The sequence below is a fragment of the Takifugu flavidus genome, chromosome 4, assembly GCF_003711565.1.
Source record: "Takifugu flavidus isolate HTHZ2018 chromosome 4, ASM371156v2, whole genome shotgun sequence".
NCBI lineage: Eukaryota > Metazoa > Chordata > Actinopteri > Tetraodontiformes > Tetraodontidae > Takifugu > Takifugu flavidus.
The window spans coordinates 7,337,432-7,359,809 of NC_079523.1; the positions used below are offsets into that span (position 1 = coordinate 7,337,432).

At 46.6% G+C, this 22,378-nt stretch overlaps 1 protein-coding gene across 4 annotated transcripts in view; it reads left to right on the forward strand.

The window, feature by feature from the left end:
* Window positions 1-22,378, forward strand: part of tox2 (TOX high mobility group box family member 2) — a 74,181-nt gene that overhangs the window by 12,174 nt on the left and 39,629 nt on the right. For 3 of the 4 annotated variants that reach the window (XM_057029726.1, XM_057029723.1, XM_057029725.1), the window contains exon 2: window positions 12,754-12,846. The exons of the other annotated variant lie outside the window; for it this stretch is intronic. In XM_057029726.1, the coding sequence (XP_056885706.1) occupies window positions 12,754-12,846 (93 nt within the window). The remainder of the gene's footprint in view (window positions 1-12,753; window positions 12,847-22,378) is intronic. 4 annotated transcript variants of the gene reach the window in all.

The window sequence follows — 22,378 nt, forward strand, 5'->3', positions numbered from 1 at the left end:
GTGACAAACGAGCTAATTTGGGATTAAGAGTTAATAACCCAGAGAGGTGAGACACTGAGCCCCTCTCAGTGCCAACGTCTGCAAGGAGATTTCGTCGCTCTGTGCAGCCCTCTTTCACATCTTCCGCCTCTAAACCTCCTTTTGTTCTATCTCTCTCTCTCTCTCTCTCTCTCTCTCTCTCTCTCTCTCTCTCTCTCTCTCTCTCTCTCTCTGGCTGAGCCTGCATTAGCTTTGCAGGGCGACTGAGTGGCTTGGATGACGTGCTCAGATGCTCCGTCCACTGCAGATTTATTGAGTTATCAACGTAATGTTCTGTGATTAAAAATGCATTTTCTCTAGTAACTGACAGGTGAGCTTGCAGCATGTTTTCCAGAAGCTGATTTAATTACGGCCAAAACAAAACAATTACCTCGCAGGACTGAATGAGTGTCAAATAAAGTAAAATGATTGTAGGTTTTGGAGATTGCAGATCTGAAGTTTGTTTGTTTTTTTCTCTTAATAATTACCATAGAGCATAAAATGCCAGGAATACACCTGCATGCAGATGCTTTTCAATCCTTATTGAAGTAAGCCACTCAATATGTGGAGCTGGTTTTACATTTAAAAGCATGGATTTCACAACACGGAAGAAAGAAAATTCCCTTTCCAATATTGTTATGAATTGTACCCCCCCCCTCCCACACACACACACACACACACACACACACACTCCCCCATCTCTATTCTGAATAATTTCCTCAGCCCTGGGGGATTTCACTGCACCCTCCTTGGCTCATTCCCCGCTCTCATTATGAATCCAAGCATTTGTTTATACAAAGCTCGACCCTGCGGCTCCGTTGGACAGGTCTGGTTGTCTCGGACCGCCGTGGCGTACCGGCGGTGGCGTCTTTTCCGCTGTGAACGGTCGTTTCTTATGGTTCTTCCTTTGACCGATGAGTCCTGATCATGTGACCTTTGAATGCGTTCTGAGCAACAATCTCGGCCAGATAAGGAGGAAACACCCGCCGCCCCCAGGGCCACGCCTCCCTTACACATCTTATATCCCCACCCCCGTTATTACAGCTCCCCGGGGCCTCCCGAGACAGTGGCAGCATGCACGTGTCATGGAATGCAACATATATGTGTCTCGCGTGCAGGGGTGTCGCTAGAAGGAGATGACTTCAGGGAAAATCCCTCGTAGTTTAAGTGAAACACAGAGTTTTCTTTTTTTCTATCCAAAAAGTCGACCGAAACTTTCCCCAGCACCTACTGAAAAATGCAAAATTTGTGTTGAATGAAAACATGCAAGGATGCACGAGAAAGATCTGGCCGGTTTATTATTATTGGATTGATTTCTACTCTTATGTTGAACAACAATAGCTTTTTAGTTATTTAAGAAGCCTACACATTCCAGTGCAGTAGGTGGCGCTATAAGTGTTGAGCAAAGACAGGAAGGAAGCGGTGTGGTGCTGAGAAGCGAAGGTGCCAGAACACCACCAATGTACCTTTGAGCAAGGTACCAAACTCCCAAAACCTGACATAGGGCCCTGCAATGAGCCGGAGACGTCGAGCCCGGCCTCCAGCTGCCTTGGACCCAAAAGGGGTTTAGCAGAGAGAAAAAAGGCCTCCAGCACAGGTGAAGAGAGTAGTATTTTATAAATGAACTAGGAATTAGTCTGGCGTTTGGTGTCTGGCTTTAACAAATGTGTCCGGCTAGTAATTTACTGTGACCAGCACATCACGAGCATCAGCAGCTAATTAGCACTTATTGTCATCTGCCACCGGAAGCAGGTGAATTCTTTAATATTCCAAATAGGCCGCGACAGCAGAATGAGCAATTTTTCACCGCAAATGATTCATCCCGTGCGATGACGACGTCTTTGTCTCGGCTCGGTCTTCTGCTCCGCGTCCGGGAGGGAGGCAGCCGGAGATATTTTTGGGATGGTTGCCTGCCCGTGTCAGCTGTTTCTGCTGCTGAAAGGTGTTTGCCGATTGATGCCTCTCATTTATGTTCCATCACGTTTGTCGAGCGTGCTGCAAAACAATTAACCCCCACTTTTGTGGACGGCATCAGGGAGCCACATTCACGGGTCTGGGATTCTCATTGCATCTTCACAGCCGCGGACCAGCTAGTGACTGTTTGCATGGAGAGCTGGCGTCTGGGTGAATCTGATTGGATTAAAGTTCCAAAATGGCTTGTTTTGAAGCTAATTTCGCCACGCATACGTACATCCCAAACATATAATGCTAAATGGTGACATTTGCAAGGAGGAGAAATGCAAATAAAAGAGGAAAAGCAGCATCAGGGAGAGAACGTGGGCCGGACTGCAGCTGAGTGATTTTTGATTTATGGTCTGATTACTGTCTTTGCATTCTGCTCAAGACTCCGCAGTATTTGCCGCGCGTCAGGTGACGCAACCTTGCACATGCACAAATACGCATTTAGGGGGAGATAAAATGGAGAATAGCCTTTTTAGTTCAGCTCAACCGTCTCCCCCTCTGGCAGCTTGGCAACCATTCAGTGCCATTTACCTCCAAGTGGGGAATAATATTGATATTCATCTGTGTTCCCATGAAGGGACAAAGAGGAGCGATACAAGAGACAGTGGGAGCACAGGTGCCCGTTATCGATGGTCCGCTGAAAACTGCTCGCCACAGTGATTATTGCTGTGAACCCGAGGCCAAGCTCTTCATCTGAAATGTCACGACTCGAAATGTTAGATACTGCATCCTCCTCCCTCACCGGTAACAGCGCTGATCCACCTGCATGGGTGTGAATAGCATGAACGCCGCCCGGAGCGATCCTCTCTGCAGACATCCACTCGATGCCCGTTCATTCTTTTCCAAGTATCCTCAGGATCCTCTGACTTGGCATTCCCTTCCAGGACCTTCCAGCATCTTACCCTGACTCGTTAGCGATCCCCCTTATGAAAAGCTTTGGCAGGTTTAACAGGGTAACTGAAAGCAAATGTGTCTACTTGGGGCGTGTGCTAGCCACGTTAGCTTAGCTCTGAAGCTTTTGCTAAAGTAGAAACCTTATAGTGTAAAGTTTCAAGTTGTCAAACATATATTAAATGGCTGAACAGGTAGGGCTCCACTTGTTGAAAATACGGTGTCATACGTATAGAATACAGGTGTGAACACACAGAGTGTATGAGAGTGACAGGTGAGCTCACACTGACAGGTACTTTTGAATAAGGCCCCGACTGAGAGGTTATGACCCATAAAGAGGGACAACGATCCGAGCCAAACATGTGGCGGGGAGAAATGTCAGAGTGAGAATGGCAGGAAATATGTTAGTGACAAGGAAAAAGCTGCCCCTGGTATTCTAGAGCGCTGATGAGTAAAAATAGGGCATTGGGCAAGAAGGCAGGAAACCAGCAGAGTGAGGCCTCTAGTAGGAATTTCTTCTGGGGAGGAGAGATAAGAGACTTAACTCCCTCCTGTCTGGACCAGCTGACTTTACACGCGGTCACTGATCACTTATCTAGAGACGGACGCAGGAGAAGAGATTTTCTGTTAAACGCAGCAGTCTGAGCGAGCCGCTGCGCGATTTCACTCATTAAGAGCTGGCAGGTCTTTTTAATTAGGTCAGCACTTGTGATGGAGAAGTGCGGCCACACACACGGCGGCTCTGTCGCGCCGGACACACGTACAGTACACGCGCACTGAGGTAATGGGTGGAAAGTACCGCGTGTGAGAGTCAGGGGTTCCTCAGGTTCAACAGTGGAAGTTAGACAATAAACAGTGGCCTTATCGGACTCCGGACAGAGCTTCCAACCCGAGAGCTCCACATATCATCCTGACTATAAGAAACAATATGACTCACGGCTCCGCTGGTCCTGCAGGTATATTCTGTGTGTGTGTCAGTCCTTAAAACAATGTTTATCATTATGTTTTTTATTATTAGAGAACCAGAAACTGTACTTTAAGTGCAGACAGGAAGCGTAGGGTGAGGTTCAGAACATGGAACATGCAAATGTGAGACATTTTCGTTAAGCAGCCATCTGAAAACACAAATTCACAACATTCTCAACACCGTTTCACCACGCAGCTGATGTGATCGACAAACAGCGACTTTAGATGCCAAAGGTTATCTTTTTTTGCACGTCACGGCGGCTCATTGAACCAGAAGTTTCCTCATTTTATCAATCGAATGCTGATATTTCAGTGATTTCAGCTGCTATAATAAGGTCATTTGATAAACTCCATTAAACAAAAATCTGACCAAACCTCCAGGCCAACTACAGAGGAGGTCAAAGTCATTGGAACCATTGGTACATTTAGGCGATTTCATTTGTTTAAACTGGCCATTAAAATGAACATTCCTTAATTTACTGAAGAATTACCTGTGACAGAAAGAATCATATGGAATGCTAAAGATCTTGGAATGAACCCTTCAAAGCACAGACCTCAACAGGATCCGGCCAATATGGGACATGTTGGCACAACCATCTGCAGATTTCATGAATATTATGACACAAAATCAGCTTTTGGAGCAAAAAATGTCTTTATTTTCAGATGTGTTCTTATGGTTTGTTCCATATTTGTTGTGTAGAGCTCCTGTGCTGCCTGATTGAATATGTCACTGTTTCAAATGACCGAGAGAAGTTTTACTTTTTGTCTGAACTGATAAATGTCCCTTCGCTACGAGAAAACCGGCGTGTCCATTAACCGTAACTTGGAAATGTCAACCGGAGGAAGCTCTAAAATGACACTTGGAAAATTAAAATGCATTTGTACAATTTCAGAGGAGAGAATTTAAGCAGAAACATGAGTGCAGTAGCTCAAATGTGCGGTATGACAATCAGAGCCGGTATGCAGATGTATTGACGAGTGGAGAGGGTGTTGCATAAGCGTCCTCGCGTGTCCCTGTTGTGTCCAGCTCCTGTCACATCGAGGACGCGGTCTCCCCTGCAGCATTTGTGCTGCCTGAGTCAGGACGAGACAATAACCTAAATACCTGTCAGATTGCTGCCGGGGTTTGTTAACCTCGCTCCATCTCTCTGATCCCCAGTTTACTCCTCGCTCCTTCCTCTTTCCTCCCTGCTCCCCCCCCCCCTCTCTCTCTCTCACACACACACACACACACACACACACACCACACACACACACACACACACATTTTCTGCCTCCCCTCCCTCATGGTCACTCTCTTAAGTGATTGCTACATTTCATCTCATGGTAAATCGGCCGTCAGCCCGGTGAGCTATCATTATGCAAATAATGGGCAATTCAATTTCTGCTGGTCGGATTGGGAATTTCTAATTAGGGTGAGGCCCAGCACTTGAGATGGGAGAGATGTAAAGGCAGCAGGGAAGGGAGACAGAGAGCAGCCTGAAACAGAGAGCAGAGGGTAAAGAGGGGTCTATCCATCCAGGGAACCAACACCTGCCGTTCAATTCTTTAAATTTTGGTCGTCTGTAAATTCCTTGTTCCTTAATTTATTTCAGTCCCACAGAAACGAGAACGATTTCCCCTTCGTTAAGGCAAATTTATGCTCATTGACTAGTAGAATTTTCCTTAAACTTCCACAACAGCCCAGGTAATGGTTATCAAAGTGTTTTCACGCCGCAGACATGCGCAAACATGTATGTTTTTTTGTATGAGGGGGGGGGAATCCCTCTATTAAAAACTTCCTGTTTCACCACAACAAAAGTGTTGCCACGGCAACGGCCTGAACATAAGATGCCCCAGGAGCGTGGTATCAATGTTTTCGGATCTGCGCGGGCGAGAATGTAAAGGTTCAGAACGCGCCGTCTCTTACGTTTCCTGTGGCGGTTTGATTACCTCAGCGCTGAAGAATTCGGGTCAGGTTAGGCGACGCGCGTGGACGCCAGACGACAATTTCTCGTTTTGTGGTGAACCGTTGATTTTTGCCGCACTGTGGCGCGGCTGCCTCAGACAGATTTAATCTCTCGATAGGGTCTTGAGGCAAACGGCGACTCGATGCATCGGAGGGCTGCACATTCAAAATGGTGGACTTCCTTTTGGGTTTTACATCGCGGCTCAGATACGGGGGATTTAGTGTCGACGTAATAACCGTGCACATTTTTGCTCAGCTACTTTGCTGTCATGGTGAGCTTAAGAGTGGGAATAATAACATTCTCCACATGATTTGAACATTAGCCTCAGTGACGCAGCCGCAGTTTCTCCTTCCTCACACACATCATCGAGCAAATGTTGATTTGGGGAATGACTGAGGTGATTAATGGCTTATCAAAGCAGTTGTGTCAGTGGACTAATTATATCATTTGAATATTTTCCCCCCGAGTCTTGGTTTTATTTTTTCGATTATTTCTGATAGCGCCTCAGCAGAGAGGCCACGGAATTGAATAGTTAGGATGTGTGGCTGAGGTTCGACAGTGTTTCCTTTTGTTTGATCCGATCCGTTTATCCAACATTACGCCGCCCAACTAAATATACTTGATAAAAACAAATCAAAACAAAGACGCTTTTCTGAGCACCATGAAACATTTTTCTCTCTTCCAGTCATTAACATGAAGCGTGCTGCCACATACATCTATATATAGAACATTCTCCGTTTAGCCGAATGTGTGTCATTTCTGAACGTTTAGCACGTTGTTAATTGGTTTTAAGATTTGATTTACACAAATATTCATTTCACTCTATGCATATTGCAGGTGTTTAGAAGCCCCCCCGACACATCCTCCCATTTCTACCCTTGACATCATTACTCATCTTCTGGCCCTAACTATAACCATCCCAGCTAACCCCTAACCATGACCTAAACTCAATTCTAACCTCAACCTTAAAACCATGTTCTAACCTTCAGAAACTCTTTGATCTATATGTGAGGCCCAACAAAATGGCCCCACTTCTCAAACATGGCCCCATTTTGCTGGTAGAAGGAGGATCTTGGTACTCCACGCACACGCGCGTACACACACACACGCACACGCACACACATACTAAAAGAGAGAGAGAACAGAGGATTCAGCTGAGATCAGCAGCACAGCCCGGCTGTCAAATATTCTGTCAGCGCAGCCCAAGAATCACAATTGGACTCTTTGGGAGGCATTAATTCAAAGCAGCGTAACAATGCTCTCTGAAACCAAATCAACTGCCTGTAGTCAGCATATCAGCGCTCAACTAACTCTCCTTCTATCTCGCCATCTCTCTATATTCTTGCCTCTGCCGCTCTCTGTTCTTTGCTGCCTTGTATCTCTCTCTCTATCTCTCTCTCACCCTTTCTCTCAAACGTGTGATTGAACTTCTAAATATGTTACTGAATCTGACTTACTGTTCAAGAATTGCCTAATCCAACTTCCTCTGCAGGCTCGTATCTCATTAATCTTAGATGTTAAAGTCAAGCCATGGCTTATGTTTCGCACCAGAAACGATTAGGAAGGCATTTTAAGTGTCGCTCACTGTGATAAATCTAGGTTTTAAAGCGTTGTGGCAACTTTTATTTGTGCCAAACGTACTTGATAAACGTGTTTATCAGGAAAGCTGCTCCTCAGCGAGCCATGGCAGGGGGAAAGTCTTGATTTTTCTGGCTAAAATCGGAACACAACGATCTTTTCTTGGGTGGTAACACACTAAGCATGCCCAGCGATCCACCCATATGTTGTTGTCTCCTGTTTTCGGTTGGGAAGTTGGTTTTTTCCAGCCTGTCACCTGGTCTGGAGGAAAAACGATCAGGGGTTTAACAGGGAATGAGAGCTTTCTTATTGCTGCCCTGTGTCAGACTGAGAGAGCGACTGCCCTTTATTAATGCTGCCTCTTCCCTGCATTTAGGCAGGAAACATTATAAGGAGGGAAGTTGTGAGTGAACATGAATGCAGGAGGTGTGAAAGCAATCAGATTTCTGGTGTCACGTTCCCCTCGGCGGCATTATCCAGGCCTCTTTGGCGTCTTCACTTCGCCTTTTTGATCTCGATGAGCGACAGAATTCATGAACGGTCGTCTTTGGGACGGACCGCCACGCCGATGAATCCTGCGACGGACTCCGCGAGGCACCACTGACTAAAGCAAAACTCCTTAATTATATCTTTGGTGTTTATTCCATTCTTCCTGTATGGACGGTTCAGATGCGGAGCGTTTAATCCACTCTATAATCCGCTCACTGTCTACAAGCTGCAGTGCGCTGCGAGATGGAATTTCCTATCTGCCCACCTGAGCGGCAGCACGGCCGGACTCTGAAACCTCGTTCCAATGGATGCAGAATCCGCTTCCTATGACAGTCCTCAGCAGATGCGGGTTTAGAGACAAGGGGGAGAGAGGAGGACACCAAATATATAAGTTTGAGGAATGGAGACACACAGTAACCTCTGTAACCTTTCATGACCAGTCTTTCAGGCCAAATTCAGGATCAAGGTTAGAGAAACAATTTCAGTAACGATGAAGTAAAACTGTTTGTCCATCATCCTGCAGGTGATGTACAGTGTAAGGGATCAAAGGATGGAGAGTTTCTCAAACTAACTGGGATAATTTATTACTACTGGCCTATCTGCATGTGCTCTTATCCACTTACCATCCTGTATTGCTACTTCGGTTACTGTACCTTCATATCTGTTACTGTTCTCGCCCTACAGGCTTTTAGCTGTCTTGGTAATTGTCTCATGCCCTCATTCCCAAACCCCTAAGGAGATCAGTCTTTGCCTCCTAGCAGGCTATTGCTTAATTAAGAATGCACCTTCTTAGCAATTTCCCCCTGTTTAAATAAAGATTGTTGATGCTGATGAATCTATAAATAGCCTCAGCTCTCACAGATGGCGTGATTGACTGGTCGTCCCGGGGCTGCTGGCTCCTGGGTTCATGTCCTGCGACGGCTGAGCTGCTCCGACCTCAGTTGACGTCTTTATTTTACACCTTCTCACATGTGAAACATGTGGAACATGACATCGCACATATGGGCACAGGCACAATATATTGACGGCTGTGGCATGTTTGCAGCTCTGTGGCGCCCATGTTAATCAATGTTCCCCATTGACTCACTGTATAACACAAGCAGCAGCTTCATGATGTGAAAGTCCAGTTCTCCTGCTGGAGTCAGTCAGTCAGTCAGTCAGTCAGTCAGTCAGTCAGTCAGTCAGTCAGTCAGTCAGTCAGTCAGTCAGTCAGTCAGCCTGCCTGCCTGCCTGCCTGCCTGCCTGCCTATCTATCTATCTATCTATCTATCTATCTATCTATCTATCTCTCTCTCTCTCTCTCTCTCTCTCTCTCTCTCTCTCTCTCTCTCTCTCTCTCTCTCTCTCTCTCTCTCTCTCTCTCTCTCTCTCTCTCTCTCTCTCTCTCTCTCTCTCTCTCTCTCTATCTATCTATCTATCTCTCTACGTTGGTGGAAACTGTGTGAATCATCAGTATGATTCATGATGCGCTGCAGTATCAACTGGGGCCATATGTCGCAGCTGGTTTGCGCTTAGAATAAAGTGTATAAACCACTGAAAAAGTGATTCACTCTCTGATACTGGCTGTCAGACCACCACTGGTTGGAGTCTGACTGGTTTGATGTACTATATTTACACAATGGGACCAATAGGAGTGCATATTTCATGCTTTAACATATGGCAGAAGTGAGCAGTATTTAAGCAGGGAGAGTTGACGTTCTGTATTATTGATTGGCCGATGTTAGTGAGCACGAGTTGTTGAGTGCATGCTGCACATACAGTGTGAGGTCTCCATAATGTATAAATACAACGCACATGGTTGTGTGTGTGCATATAGATGAGTGATAGGGTTTCCTCCATAAGCCTGTCTGGGCCTTGCATTCCGACCGTCGGCTGAGTCTGATGTGCGCGCTCCGTTTCGGCTAATCTGGGAAGAATGTCGACTGCAGACACACATGTGTTCCATTAAGTTCAGATCTGCGTAAATAATATAACACGCAACAGCTAAGATTACAGGTAACCGTACCCCCGCAGCTGTGCCTCCAGCTTCATGGTGCACAGAGCCACGTGGATGTTGTACAGCTGATTTCTAGAAAAGCTGATGAATATTTATTAGATTGGAAAGGCAAGCGAGATAATGGATTTTATTTGTTTTCTCTTTTCTTGTCATTCATAAGGTATAAACATTAAGCAAGATGTCTGGTTAAAGTGGCTACAGCTCCATAAATATGTATCTGGAAGAGTTTCTTATAGTATATATATGCATAATAAATTAATAAATTAGAGCTGCTGTAGGAGCAGTAGAGTGCCGTACACTCTAATTGTGGCCTTTGGTAATTGCAGCACATCCATTTAAAGCTCTTGTGCTGTCAACCAGCCTCTGACATAAACACATGACGCGGTCCCACGTTGTGCTTGGTTTGATCCGCGTATTTGCAACCACAGCCTAACTTATATTTCTCCCTCCCCGCTCTTGACGGCTCGACATCCTTGTGGACGCCGCCATTGGCCTATTGTGTTGGCCGCCAGCTGCGCTCGCCTCGCACCGGTTGGCTCCGCCCAGCCAGGTGCCGGGATAGCGTTTGCTCTTCTGCGCCCCCGGGGAAGTCCCTTTTGTCCTCAAACAAGGACCGGTACAAAGTTCAGAGGATGCTCGTCTCTTCCGGGTGGGGCACAGCATCTTCCTGTAGCTGCAGAAACTGTGAGAAGGAGGGAAACAATCTTTTTTTTATGTATTATCAATGTTTTCAAGCCATTTGTGTCACTTACTATGATCAATATTTACACTTTTGACTTGACAAAGCACTTTATGGCTAAGCTGTAACTACGGAAAAGCATTTTTATCTTATAATGGGAAACTCTTGAACACAAAGTCCAGAACAGAGTACACTAAGAACCCACTTTTATTCAGATTCTGTGGTTTTTGTGGCTAAACAAGCAATGTCTGTTTGACCTGGCTGTAAAACATTGTGGCTTTGATGTTTGAGAACCATTAAATGAAAAATTGTTTCAATCATGCTTTGAAGGGCCGACTTTGCATTGCTACCATAAATCAAGTACAGTCTCGCTCTCTTTCCACATCTGAGGATTTATATTTATTACATATGTTACTATTCTTTACTTTTTTCAGAGAGCAGGACACACTCTCCTTTTAGTGTGTAGGTGTGCAGAAACGGGGGGAAAAAAGGAAATGATGGAAGTTATTGTGGTGCCGAGCAGAGATGGTATCCGGTTAGCTCCGGAGAACCCGGGGTCAACTAAAAAGGTGAGGAGGTGAGAGCGTCAACGAGAGTGGAGAAGAAAAGAAACGTGTTAGAGCGCGAATTGCACTGTGCACTTGCAAAGTGTTGCGAGCGCACGGAGAAATGTGAGGAGTTTGGCTGTTGCTCTTCTGGGTGCCAACACTCCTAATGAGTCTGTCAGGGCCAGTTAGAGCAGCCGGGGCTGCCCGCATCCCCGCCAGGCCGCAGACAGCTGTTATTAGGCCCGTAATGGCATGCCACAGGGCCAGATTAGCCTGGCACAGTGGTGAAATATCAAACATTCACTTACTGCATCGGCGAAAGCAGCGGTTCTGCCGCGCCTTCGGAGCGTGCTTAACAAGCCACAGCAGGAAAGCACAGCAGCAACGGCAAAAGGAAATGCCTGATTAAACCATGTGCAAAACACAAAGAGTGTAATAGGCATAAAAGTCAAGCTATGAGCTATCTATCAGGTGGCGTTGTCTTAAATAACCTTCACATAAACAATATCGACAAGATGGCCACTGCTATTGTCTCATCTGTTTTCACCGTTCAGAGCAAACAAAGGAAATCACAACCTGACACCGAAAATCCCCTTTTACCCTCACACATGGGGGGGGGGGTCCTGGACTCTATAGTGTTAAATAAACCTGGTCCGCGCCACATGTAGCCTTGCATGGCATGCTGCCGAGAGCAGGTTTGGACCTAATGCTCTACTACAGGCCCGTCGCTGCCTGTGACGCTCTTGTGAGCAGCACTGCCGGGTCTCACTACGAGGCCGTCACTAACGGCAACCTGCAACCACATGTTTACTGTCCGTTTCACTGAGGCAACTGCGCAGAAGTAAAAAAAAATCTCCTTTCAATTGTGGTTCTTTCAGAGATGTTGAGCAGCCGATATCTGAAGATATCTTCCAAATGTGCGCCTGTATGGCATACGGGATTTTTTGTTTTTTTAAGTACAAGGAAAATAATGTGACATTTTACCTAGTTTTAAAAGCAACATGTGTTCCATACGCTTTAGCAGGCGGTTGCTAAAATGCTAAATCCTGAGACTCGGTGATGAAACAGTTATGGCATTAATTAAGACTCCCCAGTACAGAGTCATTCTGAGCATTTACATGCACACACACATGTACACACATGCAGTTTTTATGAGGCAACTGTTGGAGGTTTGAGCGTTTCAGTGCAGAGGTGCAGAGAGGGATTAGGTTTGGAGTGGATCCTGGCAGCTCCTGCTACGGATGCAGCCGCGGCCTGCAGTGCCGGGCCCTCTCCCTGATGGCGACCACTTGTTGCAGGCGATTAGCTTCTCTCTCAGCACTCCTCCAGTCTTTGCACCTGAAACCTTCACAACGACGCCTGACGGCACTGGGAGAGGCGGCGGAAGGCGGCGGTGCCAGAGCGCAGGAAGCCCGGCCGCTAAACACAACAGCTTAGCTCCATTAGTGCCGCCGCTGAACCCACCTGATCCCGTCATTATGTTCAGCAGATCACCGTGAGGTGATGCGATTTAACGTGGCGGGGCCCGCTCACCGATGGCGCGAGTTTAGGAACCCGTCAGTGGAGGACTCCACCGGGACTCTGGAGCCAGACTCAGTGAATGTCTGCGGATTGTGATTCTCACCCTCCTGTTTTAGAGGAAAAAATACTAAAACTCTCCCTCTTCTTCCCCTCCAGAGCAGATACGGTGCCGCGGATCGAGGTGTGAGGCTCTACAGTTCACTGCCCATGCGCCCCAACCCTGATGGCAAGAGACTGCCCTCTACTGGGGTAAGATTTAGACCCCCCCCCGATCCAACTCTTTCATCTCAACCCTTTGATACCTTTAAACAGGGTAGACACAAAAAGATATTCGGATTGTTTTCCCCTGATTTTTCACCTTCCCAACCAAGTAAATGGCAAATGGCCCATTAGCCTGTGGGAACGGCCGGGCCCGAAAATCACAAATATTAAATTCGTTCAATTTTTCCGACCAAAGATTTTTGTGTGTCTGTGTGAGGAAAACGGACGACTCCCGAGTCGCGGCGCTGTCAATTGTGACGTGGTACAGGAGCGTAGCCAATCATGAACAAGGAAGTAAATAAAAACAAGCGTGGCTAGCCTGCTGAAGCACCAGGTTCTTATTCGTTTTTGCTGGATCACGTGTGATCAAGTGAGATTTCTGGTTTGGGGGACAAGATTTTGTGTGGTGCACTACCTTATGATTATGGACGTTCACCGCGAAGAGTCCCAGTTAAGCACCTACTGGCCTTGGTGGCTTTCATGCTGCGTTCAACTGCAGCTGCAAAACCGCCATCTTCTGCTGGTGTTCATGAAAGAAAGAAAGAACGAAAGAACGAAAGAAAGAACATGCGTTGTAATACCGGATGCTTCTGGTTCTGACCTCATTTAGTTTAGCAAAAGCAAAAAAAAGGTCAATTTTGATGGAGTGGAGGAGTATAAATGTGTTTTTTTTGTTTATTTCTACATCTTTTGTTTCAAAGTGGCAACTTTTAAGGTCCCCACTTTTCTGCTGCACTTTTCTTCCCTACAGACGATAGAAGATTGAATTCATGGAGGTGTATTAATGCAGCGTTAGGTGTAATTTGACTGCAAGAACAAGCGTACTTTGTTTGTGACTTTTTTCCTAAATAGTGAAGGAGAAAAAAAAAAAACCTCTTTGTGTTTCTGAAATCGTAATTGGAATCTAGCTTGCCTCTGCTTTTATGCATTTATGTAACAAAGGAGAGAAAATGAAAGAACAATAGAGCAAAAAACAGAATTTAATTTCATGTGTCTGTCTTTTTTCATGTTTCACTCAATGCAAGTGCTTTTTGAATTATCTCTTCTCCGCTCCAGGGCTCAGTGAGAGGAGGAGGGGTGAGGGAGGGAGGGAGGAGGGAGGAGGGAGGGTGGAAGGGAGGAGGGAGGAGGGAGGAGGAGGAGGGAGTAGGCAAGAGAAAGAGGCAGACAAAGAGAAAGCTAGGTATTATTGTTGGTGTGCACCTTTTTCTTTTCTTTTTTTTTTTAAATTTTAATTACAACAGAGGTTGTATTGATGTGTCCAACCACGTCTCCTCAATCATTTATCAAGGGGAGAGAGACACAGAAAATTTGTGTGTTTGAGAGAGAGAGAGAGAGTGCTAACAAAGCAGTTCTGAGAAAGTCATCCTCTCCGGACTCATACGTTATCTGAAGTGAACGCCGTTAATGCTGTTCTGTGGAGGGACCCACTTACAAATCACGGGAATGAGTTCCCTGTCGGCGCGAGCACGTGCGCCGGCGAAGTTGTGCATCTGCATAAGATTCTGCCTCCAAATCCTGACGCCGGAGATGCTTGCGAACAAAACGGCAGTCTCTCCGCGGGAGCCAGTTGTTTTGCACGCTCCCCGATGCAGATTAGGCTGGCGAGACCTGTCCACCCGCCCGTGCGTCCGTCCGTCTGTCTGTTGCTACCTGTGTGGCGTCGGTGCAGTTGCAGATAAAGCGCTTATCACAGTGGAGGAAGCCGGCAGTTTGCTTTCTTTTTCCATCGCACGCATCAGGTGCTCGGTTAGGACGACTGTCAAGGTGGGGTCGGCTCATGCCCCAGCCCCCCCCTCCCCCCATCACCCTCTTGCCCTCTTCCTTCCCTCGCACACCCCCTTCTCATTTGCCCCTGATCTCTATCTGCCTCACTTCACCACTCACCGACCACAGTTCAGTTAAAAGTGAGTGGGCCCGGCACTTCCGCCACTCCTTTTCTCTCTGTCAAGCTAACCTCCAACTCCTGCGCTTCACCTCGACGTTTCCTGTCAAGGTGCTTAGCCCACATCCACCCCAACACCCCCCCCACCCCCCAACAGCCTCTGCACCCACAACCTTTTCCTCTCTTTCTCTTACTAATTATGTCGGGGAATGGCTGCAGTTTGTGCTAAAACCTCTGTGTTTTGATCTGAGGGGAGACCCGGCTCACTGCTGTCGCTACAGTAACGGAAGATTTATGCAAAAATAAAAGTGCTCTTTGTATTTAGTCACAGTAAAATCAGGAGATTTGACTTTTCATCAACTCAATCGGCTCATGTCACTTTTCCCACGGCCTCGTAGCTTAATGTAGCTGTTGACGCTATTTTTGGTTTATCCCATTTTTTCCCCCTAAAATACAGCCAGGCTTTTTGAACGCAATGGACGTGTTGGTCCGTGCAGGTCAGCACCCACTAGAACCGGGTTGTCAGGGGCTGAACCCGGTTGTCAGGGGCTGGGGTTGGGTGTTGGGTCTGTGGCTGACCCTGCGACAGCGTCACTGGGAAATCCGATTCGCCACCTAAATATAAGAACGGGTTTATGTTGAGGCTCCGACGTGCAGTACATTGTTTTAGCTCCAGCTTCTGCCTGTGTGTGAAGTCAAACAGCCGCAGCTGCTGTTGTAGTTGTTGTTATTGTTGTTTTAGCGCCGGGTGAGGGTTCAGCGTCTGCCGCGGCGCCGAGATGACAGCCTCCCCTCAGAAATCTTGCCTCGTTCCACGTCCTCAGCTCCTTTTGGCTCCTCTCTCCCTCTCTTTCTCTCTCCCTTTGTCTCCGCGTCTTTGGCTCTTTTTCCGAGCTGATTTGGAGCCTTGCATAGTCAATTATGGAGGGAGTGAGTGATGGAGTGGGGGCTCCGGCTTCCATATTTTGTGATATTAATATTGCATGAGTGCAATTCTGTAGCGAATATCTAAGAGACTGCCTATTAAGGCAGCAGAGAGAAAAGAATATCACACACACACACACACACACACACACACACACACACACACACACAGTGTACATACATGCATTCACACACTTTCCCGACAGCTGAAGGGGTGAATCAGTGAGGATCAGGCGCAGGTTGTTATAATTAGTGTTTTCCACATTTATTTTTGGGGGGATAATAAGAGCGTCTCATTTTCGTGTTTAATATGTCATGTTTGTTTATCTTGACACGGCTCACATCACGCCGCACGGCGCGCGCGTTTGATGTTGCCGAGAACGCGGCGACGCTCTGCTGTAATTGCGCAAAAGAATGGAATATTTTAACCGACCGAGGGAATAAACAAACAAAAGAGTGACACCAGGCAAATTCCTTTGAAAATAATAAAGATCGGGTTTTAAACAAATGCGCTCAGATTCCAGGAAGAATACCAGTCAGGAGCCATCAGGATAAAAAAGGGTATCGGCGGCGACACCTTCAGTACCGACGGTTCCCCCGGCGACGGCTGCGAGGCCCAGCCGGGACGCTGGGTGCTTTTTGGTTCCTGAACTGTTTGGACTCTTGTTGATGTGTGATAAACATCCCATTTGAGGAGGCAGAGGCAGCGATGATTGGACAGAAGTTACAGCACAGGTCATGTGATACCCAGTCGAGAGCCCCCCCCTCAGAAAACCCTGCTAGATCACCATCCCCATGGGACCGGGCTCCCCAGCCCTGCCCCATGGACCTTCCTCAGTGATGCCCACCCTAGGAGCCCTAAACGCTCCCAGTCCAGACCCACTCGGCCAACGACTGACAAACCTGGAGAGAAACGGGGGAGGGGGGGCAGAGGTGTGAGTGGAAGACGGGATGGGGAGGGAGGAAAGAAGGAAGGCGCCCCCCCACTCCCCAGCCCCCGGCAGATATTTCAATGTCTTTGGCTTTCTCTGAAATTCAAATGGCAAAGCCAAAAAAAAAGAACATTAAAAAAAAGAGAAAGAAACCTCTGACGTAGGGGGGGCGGGAGTGGGGGGGGGGGGGCGCTCTGAGAAAAAGACCTGCCATCTATGTATTAGTGCTCTGTAAATATTACATGAGCTCCACATTCGCTCAGTTGTTTGCCATTACTTCCACTGGATGGGTATATTATTTTAGAAACCATGCCTTGTTTATGGAGCAGCCTGACCTACTTCCAGATCCTCCTTCTCTCTTTCTCTCTGCAGGAAAAAAAGGGAACAAAAAAATCTCGACTGGTTGTCCCTGCTGAACAATTACAAGGCAGAGAAACCCAAATGGAGATGTTTGTAGAAAACAACATGTGTATAATTAAGGTTTAATGAGCTCTTGTCAGGGTGGAATGTGCAATTAGATCGGTAATAAAAAAAAAGGAAAGAAAAATGCCGGCGTGCTCGTGGCGTGGCACTGAATGAAAGAACGGCGAATTATTTTAAGCGCTGGATGCTGCTTATAGATTTAAATACATGGTGAGGTTCGAATCTAGAGAGCACCCCCCCCCCCCGCGCTTGCTTGCGGTGCTGTTCTGTTATTACTGTACTGGTGAATTTCACTTTTCTTGGAGGAAAACAGTCTTTAAGTTATGCTTTTAGTGCTGCAGGAGAGGGGAATTGTGATTTGAATAGAAAAGGTCATATGCATGGGGGGAAAAGAAAAGTTGAGACCCCCCCCCGACTCCTGCCGAAAAAACAGAAAAACAGAAAACGTCGTGTCTGACTAGAAAGCTGTTGGGGAGTGCGTACTTCTGTCAAAGCAGCTATTTTGCCAGGAAATGATGAGAATTTCTTTTTTTCCCAGTTCTCTCTGATTGTGCATGAAACAGCAGAGCACAGACGCGCTAATTAAGGAACAGCGGGCCGGGATTTTTAGACAGTAACCAATTTAAGTCGTGGAAGAAGCTTATCGTCGTTTTTGAAGTGCCGAGAATGCAAAAAATGCCAGCACTTCCCCAGTCCTCAGTAGAGTGCACACCTGTCCTGGAACGGTGACCTGGCGTGCACGGGGACTGGGAGGAAATGGGTACAAGGTGGAAATTGCACAAAGAAATGCCCGAATGGGTCTCGAACCCAGAACCTCCCTGCTGTTCTAACGACCACGCCGCCTAAATCTGTCGACGACACACAAGTCTGAACACAAAACAACATCCAGAGGAATTTTGCTGACATTACATCATTTCAGCCTTGCGGTTTTTGCGGAATTGTGAGTTTTTTCTTGGAATATCGTAAATATTACGACCTGTACCGTTTTGTCCGTGATTACATTTGTTTGTTTGTTTGCTTAATCCAAACCAGGCTGGGATATTTTCTCCAAGCACACATCCAGATTTTAACACAACTTTGGCACCGGCCGCTAAACATGATTAAAAATGCTGAATCTGGTCGTATACGGAGGGTGAGCGATGTTGTTGTAGGACGTCTCGCGTTTCGAACACAAACCAAATCTTTTTATTCTTTCCCAACTTGTGTTTATAGAAAAAGGACCCTTCTCCAACAGTCTTTTCAAATTATAACACTTGTGAGGACAGAAAACAGGTATCTCGCTGCTCTTTTCTTTTAAAGCTCCCTGGAAACGGCCGCCGGTAGCCGCGGTGGATCCACGCTCGTAAAAATGGTTCTTTCTGAATTACATGACTAGTCTCTGAGAGAGAGGGCCCTTTGTTGGCTTCCTCTGGGACTGCCTTTTCAAAGGCGCCCATTGTGTGGCCACCACTATGATATAATGCAAGTGCATTTCAGAGATTTAATGGAACATGCAGACGCGGTTCTCAAGGCCTCCTGATATGAGACAGAAGCTGGTTTTTAGGAGATTCGAACTGCATCTTAAAGAAATGACCTCATAGGCCTTTGTTGAAGCCTAGCGAGCAAGAATACATGAAATGGTTGCATTACGGAGCAAACGTGGGTTTTTTTTTCCAAGCGCTCATGTGTGCTTTTTCTTCATATTTCATGCAGTCTTCCGTGTTCCACTGCAGAAAGTCAAAGATAGCATCAAGGGGGGGTGAATGTCAGCGATGTGTTAGCTTTGTTTTCATTGTGTTAACAGGAGCACAATGGTATGATTGTGCGGCCAGCTGAAACTCTACACCTACCCATGGCATTCAGGGGTCAGAGGTGGGAGATGTGTGTGAGGGTGTGTATCTGTGTGCCTGTGTCTGTGTATATGTGTGTGTGTGTGTGTTGCGCTTTCAGCCGGATGAGCGATGCATTTTTGAAAGAGCCTGATACCGACAAATAATCCAGTGCGCTAGCACGACCATTCTGATCCGCCCGCCTCCTCGTGCGCCAAATCAGTTTGTAAACACGACTTCTCTAAACATAAATGACGGTCCCCCCCCACCCCCACCTTGCCTTTGTTTCTTTGCAATCTGCCTCCTTTTTCTAAGGTGCCATTTGAGGAGTGGCCTGCCTCTCGAAAAACCCCTCGTGTGACGGACACGACCATAAAGCCGGGCAATAAACCCGAGATGAATGTTGTATCTTAACGCTGATAGAGGCAATTAGGTCCATCATAGGCGAGAGAGGCGGGCCTCTCCTCTGGGGACTCGTTCACTTGCATGGTTTAACAGGAGCCCCGACTAAATGCCTTATTTTATGTCTCCTCTCAGCTCACAGCTTACAGTCAGGCACAAACTCAGAAGAGTTTTTTTCTCTTTGTCAGTCTCTCTGATCTGCCCTTTTGCTGCCTGTTGTCATACTGTACCCCCCCTCCCCCCCCCCCCCCCCGGTTGTGTGTGCATATGTGTGTGTGTGTGTGGTGTGTGTGTGTGTGTGTGTGTGTGCTGTCCCTCATTTGCTCACCCACCTCCCCCGTTTTTGCCATTTTCGTCAAGGTAATGTGGAAAAAAAGAAAACCCTCAGCTGCTCCATTTCATTTTGTGCTCTTTCAATCAAGAAGGGCAATTCTGTTCTCTCCCGCCGCCGCCGTTCCGCGTGCTGTTGTTTAAAGTTAATGAAGACCATATTTCATCTGCATGGAGTTATAGTGCTGGGCGTGGCAGCGCAGGTCTGCTATGGGAAAATAAATATTATGGAAGGTCTAACTTTGTTATCTCGATCTGGCCGGGATCAATGTGTGTGTTATTGGACAGGATACATTACACACACACACACACACACACACACACACACACACAGCAGTGCGTACCATGTGCACGCGCTGGAAGCTAAGATGTGTACAGTATGCAAACACATATATGGAGCATAAAGATGAAATATAACGGCAGCGGCAGCAGATATGTCCACGTATACATATGGGCAATCAATCAGCGTCCATGTGTCCCACACACACTCACAAATAGCGTCTGTGTGTGTGTTTTCACTTGCGTCTTAATGAGTCCTGCTCTGACAGGTATTTTGATTACCGCCACATCTTTTTGTCGGCCAACACGGGGCTCGTTACGATGAAACCGAGGCAGACGCACATTAGGACAATGACATCAGAGCAAAGGTCGCTGTCCAGTGTTGTTTGTATGAGCGCTCGCAGTCCCGCGTCCCTGTGGAGCGCAATCTAGTGACTGTATATGTGAGGAAATGTGAGGAAAACTGCCACAGGATCATTGTTTTAAAGTCAGGGATACGTAAAGAATTTGATTGCACAAAACCGCGTCTTGTTAATTTTGTTTTGGTTGATAAAAGTTGACCGTTTCAAATTTAAATTTGCCCCAAACTCACTGCATCAAGATAAACAGCTGATATATCTGATGATTAATGTGTGATAGGCAGGTTTCATCAAAATGTCTTCATTTGACTCGTGCTACTTTCCTGAAATGCAGTTTGCAGCTGAACCTGTTGTATAACCTCTTTGCTACCCTGCACTTCCTGCATCAACCTGACATTGCTCTGGCATTACGCAAACACGGAGCTATTTATAGCAGCTCTCCTACCTGATTCTCTCCCTCCCGTTCTTTCCCTCTCTTATATTTGCATTTCTGCTAAGCAAACAGGAGTGTGTGGTGTCAAGTGCGTCAGTTGCTACTCGCTCGTCCCTTCTCCTCCCTGGGCCTCCGTTCTCTTCCTTTGGCTGGCCTGGAACTTTCCCCTCATGCCTCACCTTCTCCCTCTTCCTCTCCTCCTTTGTCCGTTTTCTCCTCTGCTCAATTGTTTTGCTGTAGATTCGACTGCTGTGATTAATGACCTCGGCGGGGAGGAAAGCAAATAGAAAACGAGATGTCCTTCTCCTCCTGATCTCCCCTTTTCTTATGTCACCGGCTCACATGCTCACTCTGGCTTCTGAGGGCAAAACAACCGGAATAAAATCTCCATCTCATAAGTCATATTTAATATATTCCTGCAGAGAAACGCCACCATCTGGTATTTTATGGTAGTTTACATCGTTTGTGCGTCTCGGTTATTGGAGTACACGCTCCTGTTATACCTTTAAATCCATTTTGATCCATTTATGATGTAAAATCATAAATCACTTGGCTACAATTAGCTGCATTAGCTACATTTTCCAAACCTGTAAAAGAGTTTTTAATATTTTGTGGTTTTATGTGGATTGATTGGGGCATTTTGAACATGTCCTCCGTGTAAACTTACCAGCCTTTTCTGTGTTTTTGTTCCCTAAAATGTTGTTATTTGTTCCCATTCTATGGTGAATTAAGCTCAGCTTTGACCAGTGCGAGTGGAAATAAACCCGATCATTTTGCCGTTACATGTGTGCGCCGCTACACTTCACTGACCAGTTGCGAAGCACAAAGAGGGAGGAAATTATTATTTTTACGCTTCCCTTCGATTTAGATTTTGCTTGTTATTCTAAGAGGCTTGCCCTGCGTGATGCATTCACGGTGCTCCACAGGGGCGCGGCCACCGTAGTCTCCGGCTTGCTCTTTGACATTCTGCATAATTGTTTTTTATTGGCCCCTCCTGCTTCCCGGAATCTGGTCTGCAGGTGTGAAAATAACCTCCGTCTCCAAGACACCGTCACATCCACCACGATGTGATTAGAACAGCGTGTAAAATCATTTTCCAGCAGCTATAAAAGAAAACGATTTCATTCTCGCCGCAGAACACAATGACTCTGGCAAACTAATAGTGCTATCAGAGAGGAATCATGGCGCAGGAAGTAAAAGTTCCATCAGTGGTAACATGGAAATGGAACCGGAGCTTCAAATTGAATAATGTCTGAAAGAATTGCCTTTGTGCTTCGGTTTAGTTGGTGTTTTGAGTGTGTCATATGTAAATTTGTAGAACGAAAAAATCAGCAAAGACAACCAGGGAACCATCAGACCGACATCTGTAGGACCCATAAATAAAATCCAGTCCTGAACACATTTCAAACAAGTGTCCTGGAAAATGCGCTTTTATTGCACTGGGGTGTTGCGTAGCTATAAATAGAACCATTTTGTGTCCTACCAAACATCCTTTGTAGGTTGTCGTAGGCACGTGTCCATCCCATCACGTGACCTTACAGTAGCAGCGGTAATTCATCTCCACCAGTACCAGCTGTCCTGAGGTGTTTTTCCATAAACGGTCGCGTGTGCACGCGTGTGTTTATCCTGCAGGCCCTTGTGTGTTTCGAGCCGTGGCCTCTGGCTTTTACCCCAGTGTTAATCACACTTCAGCCAGCACAACCACAGGCTGCTGCTACTGTACCACCACAGCCCTCCACCTCTGC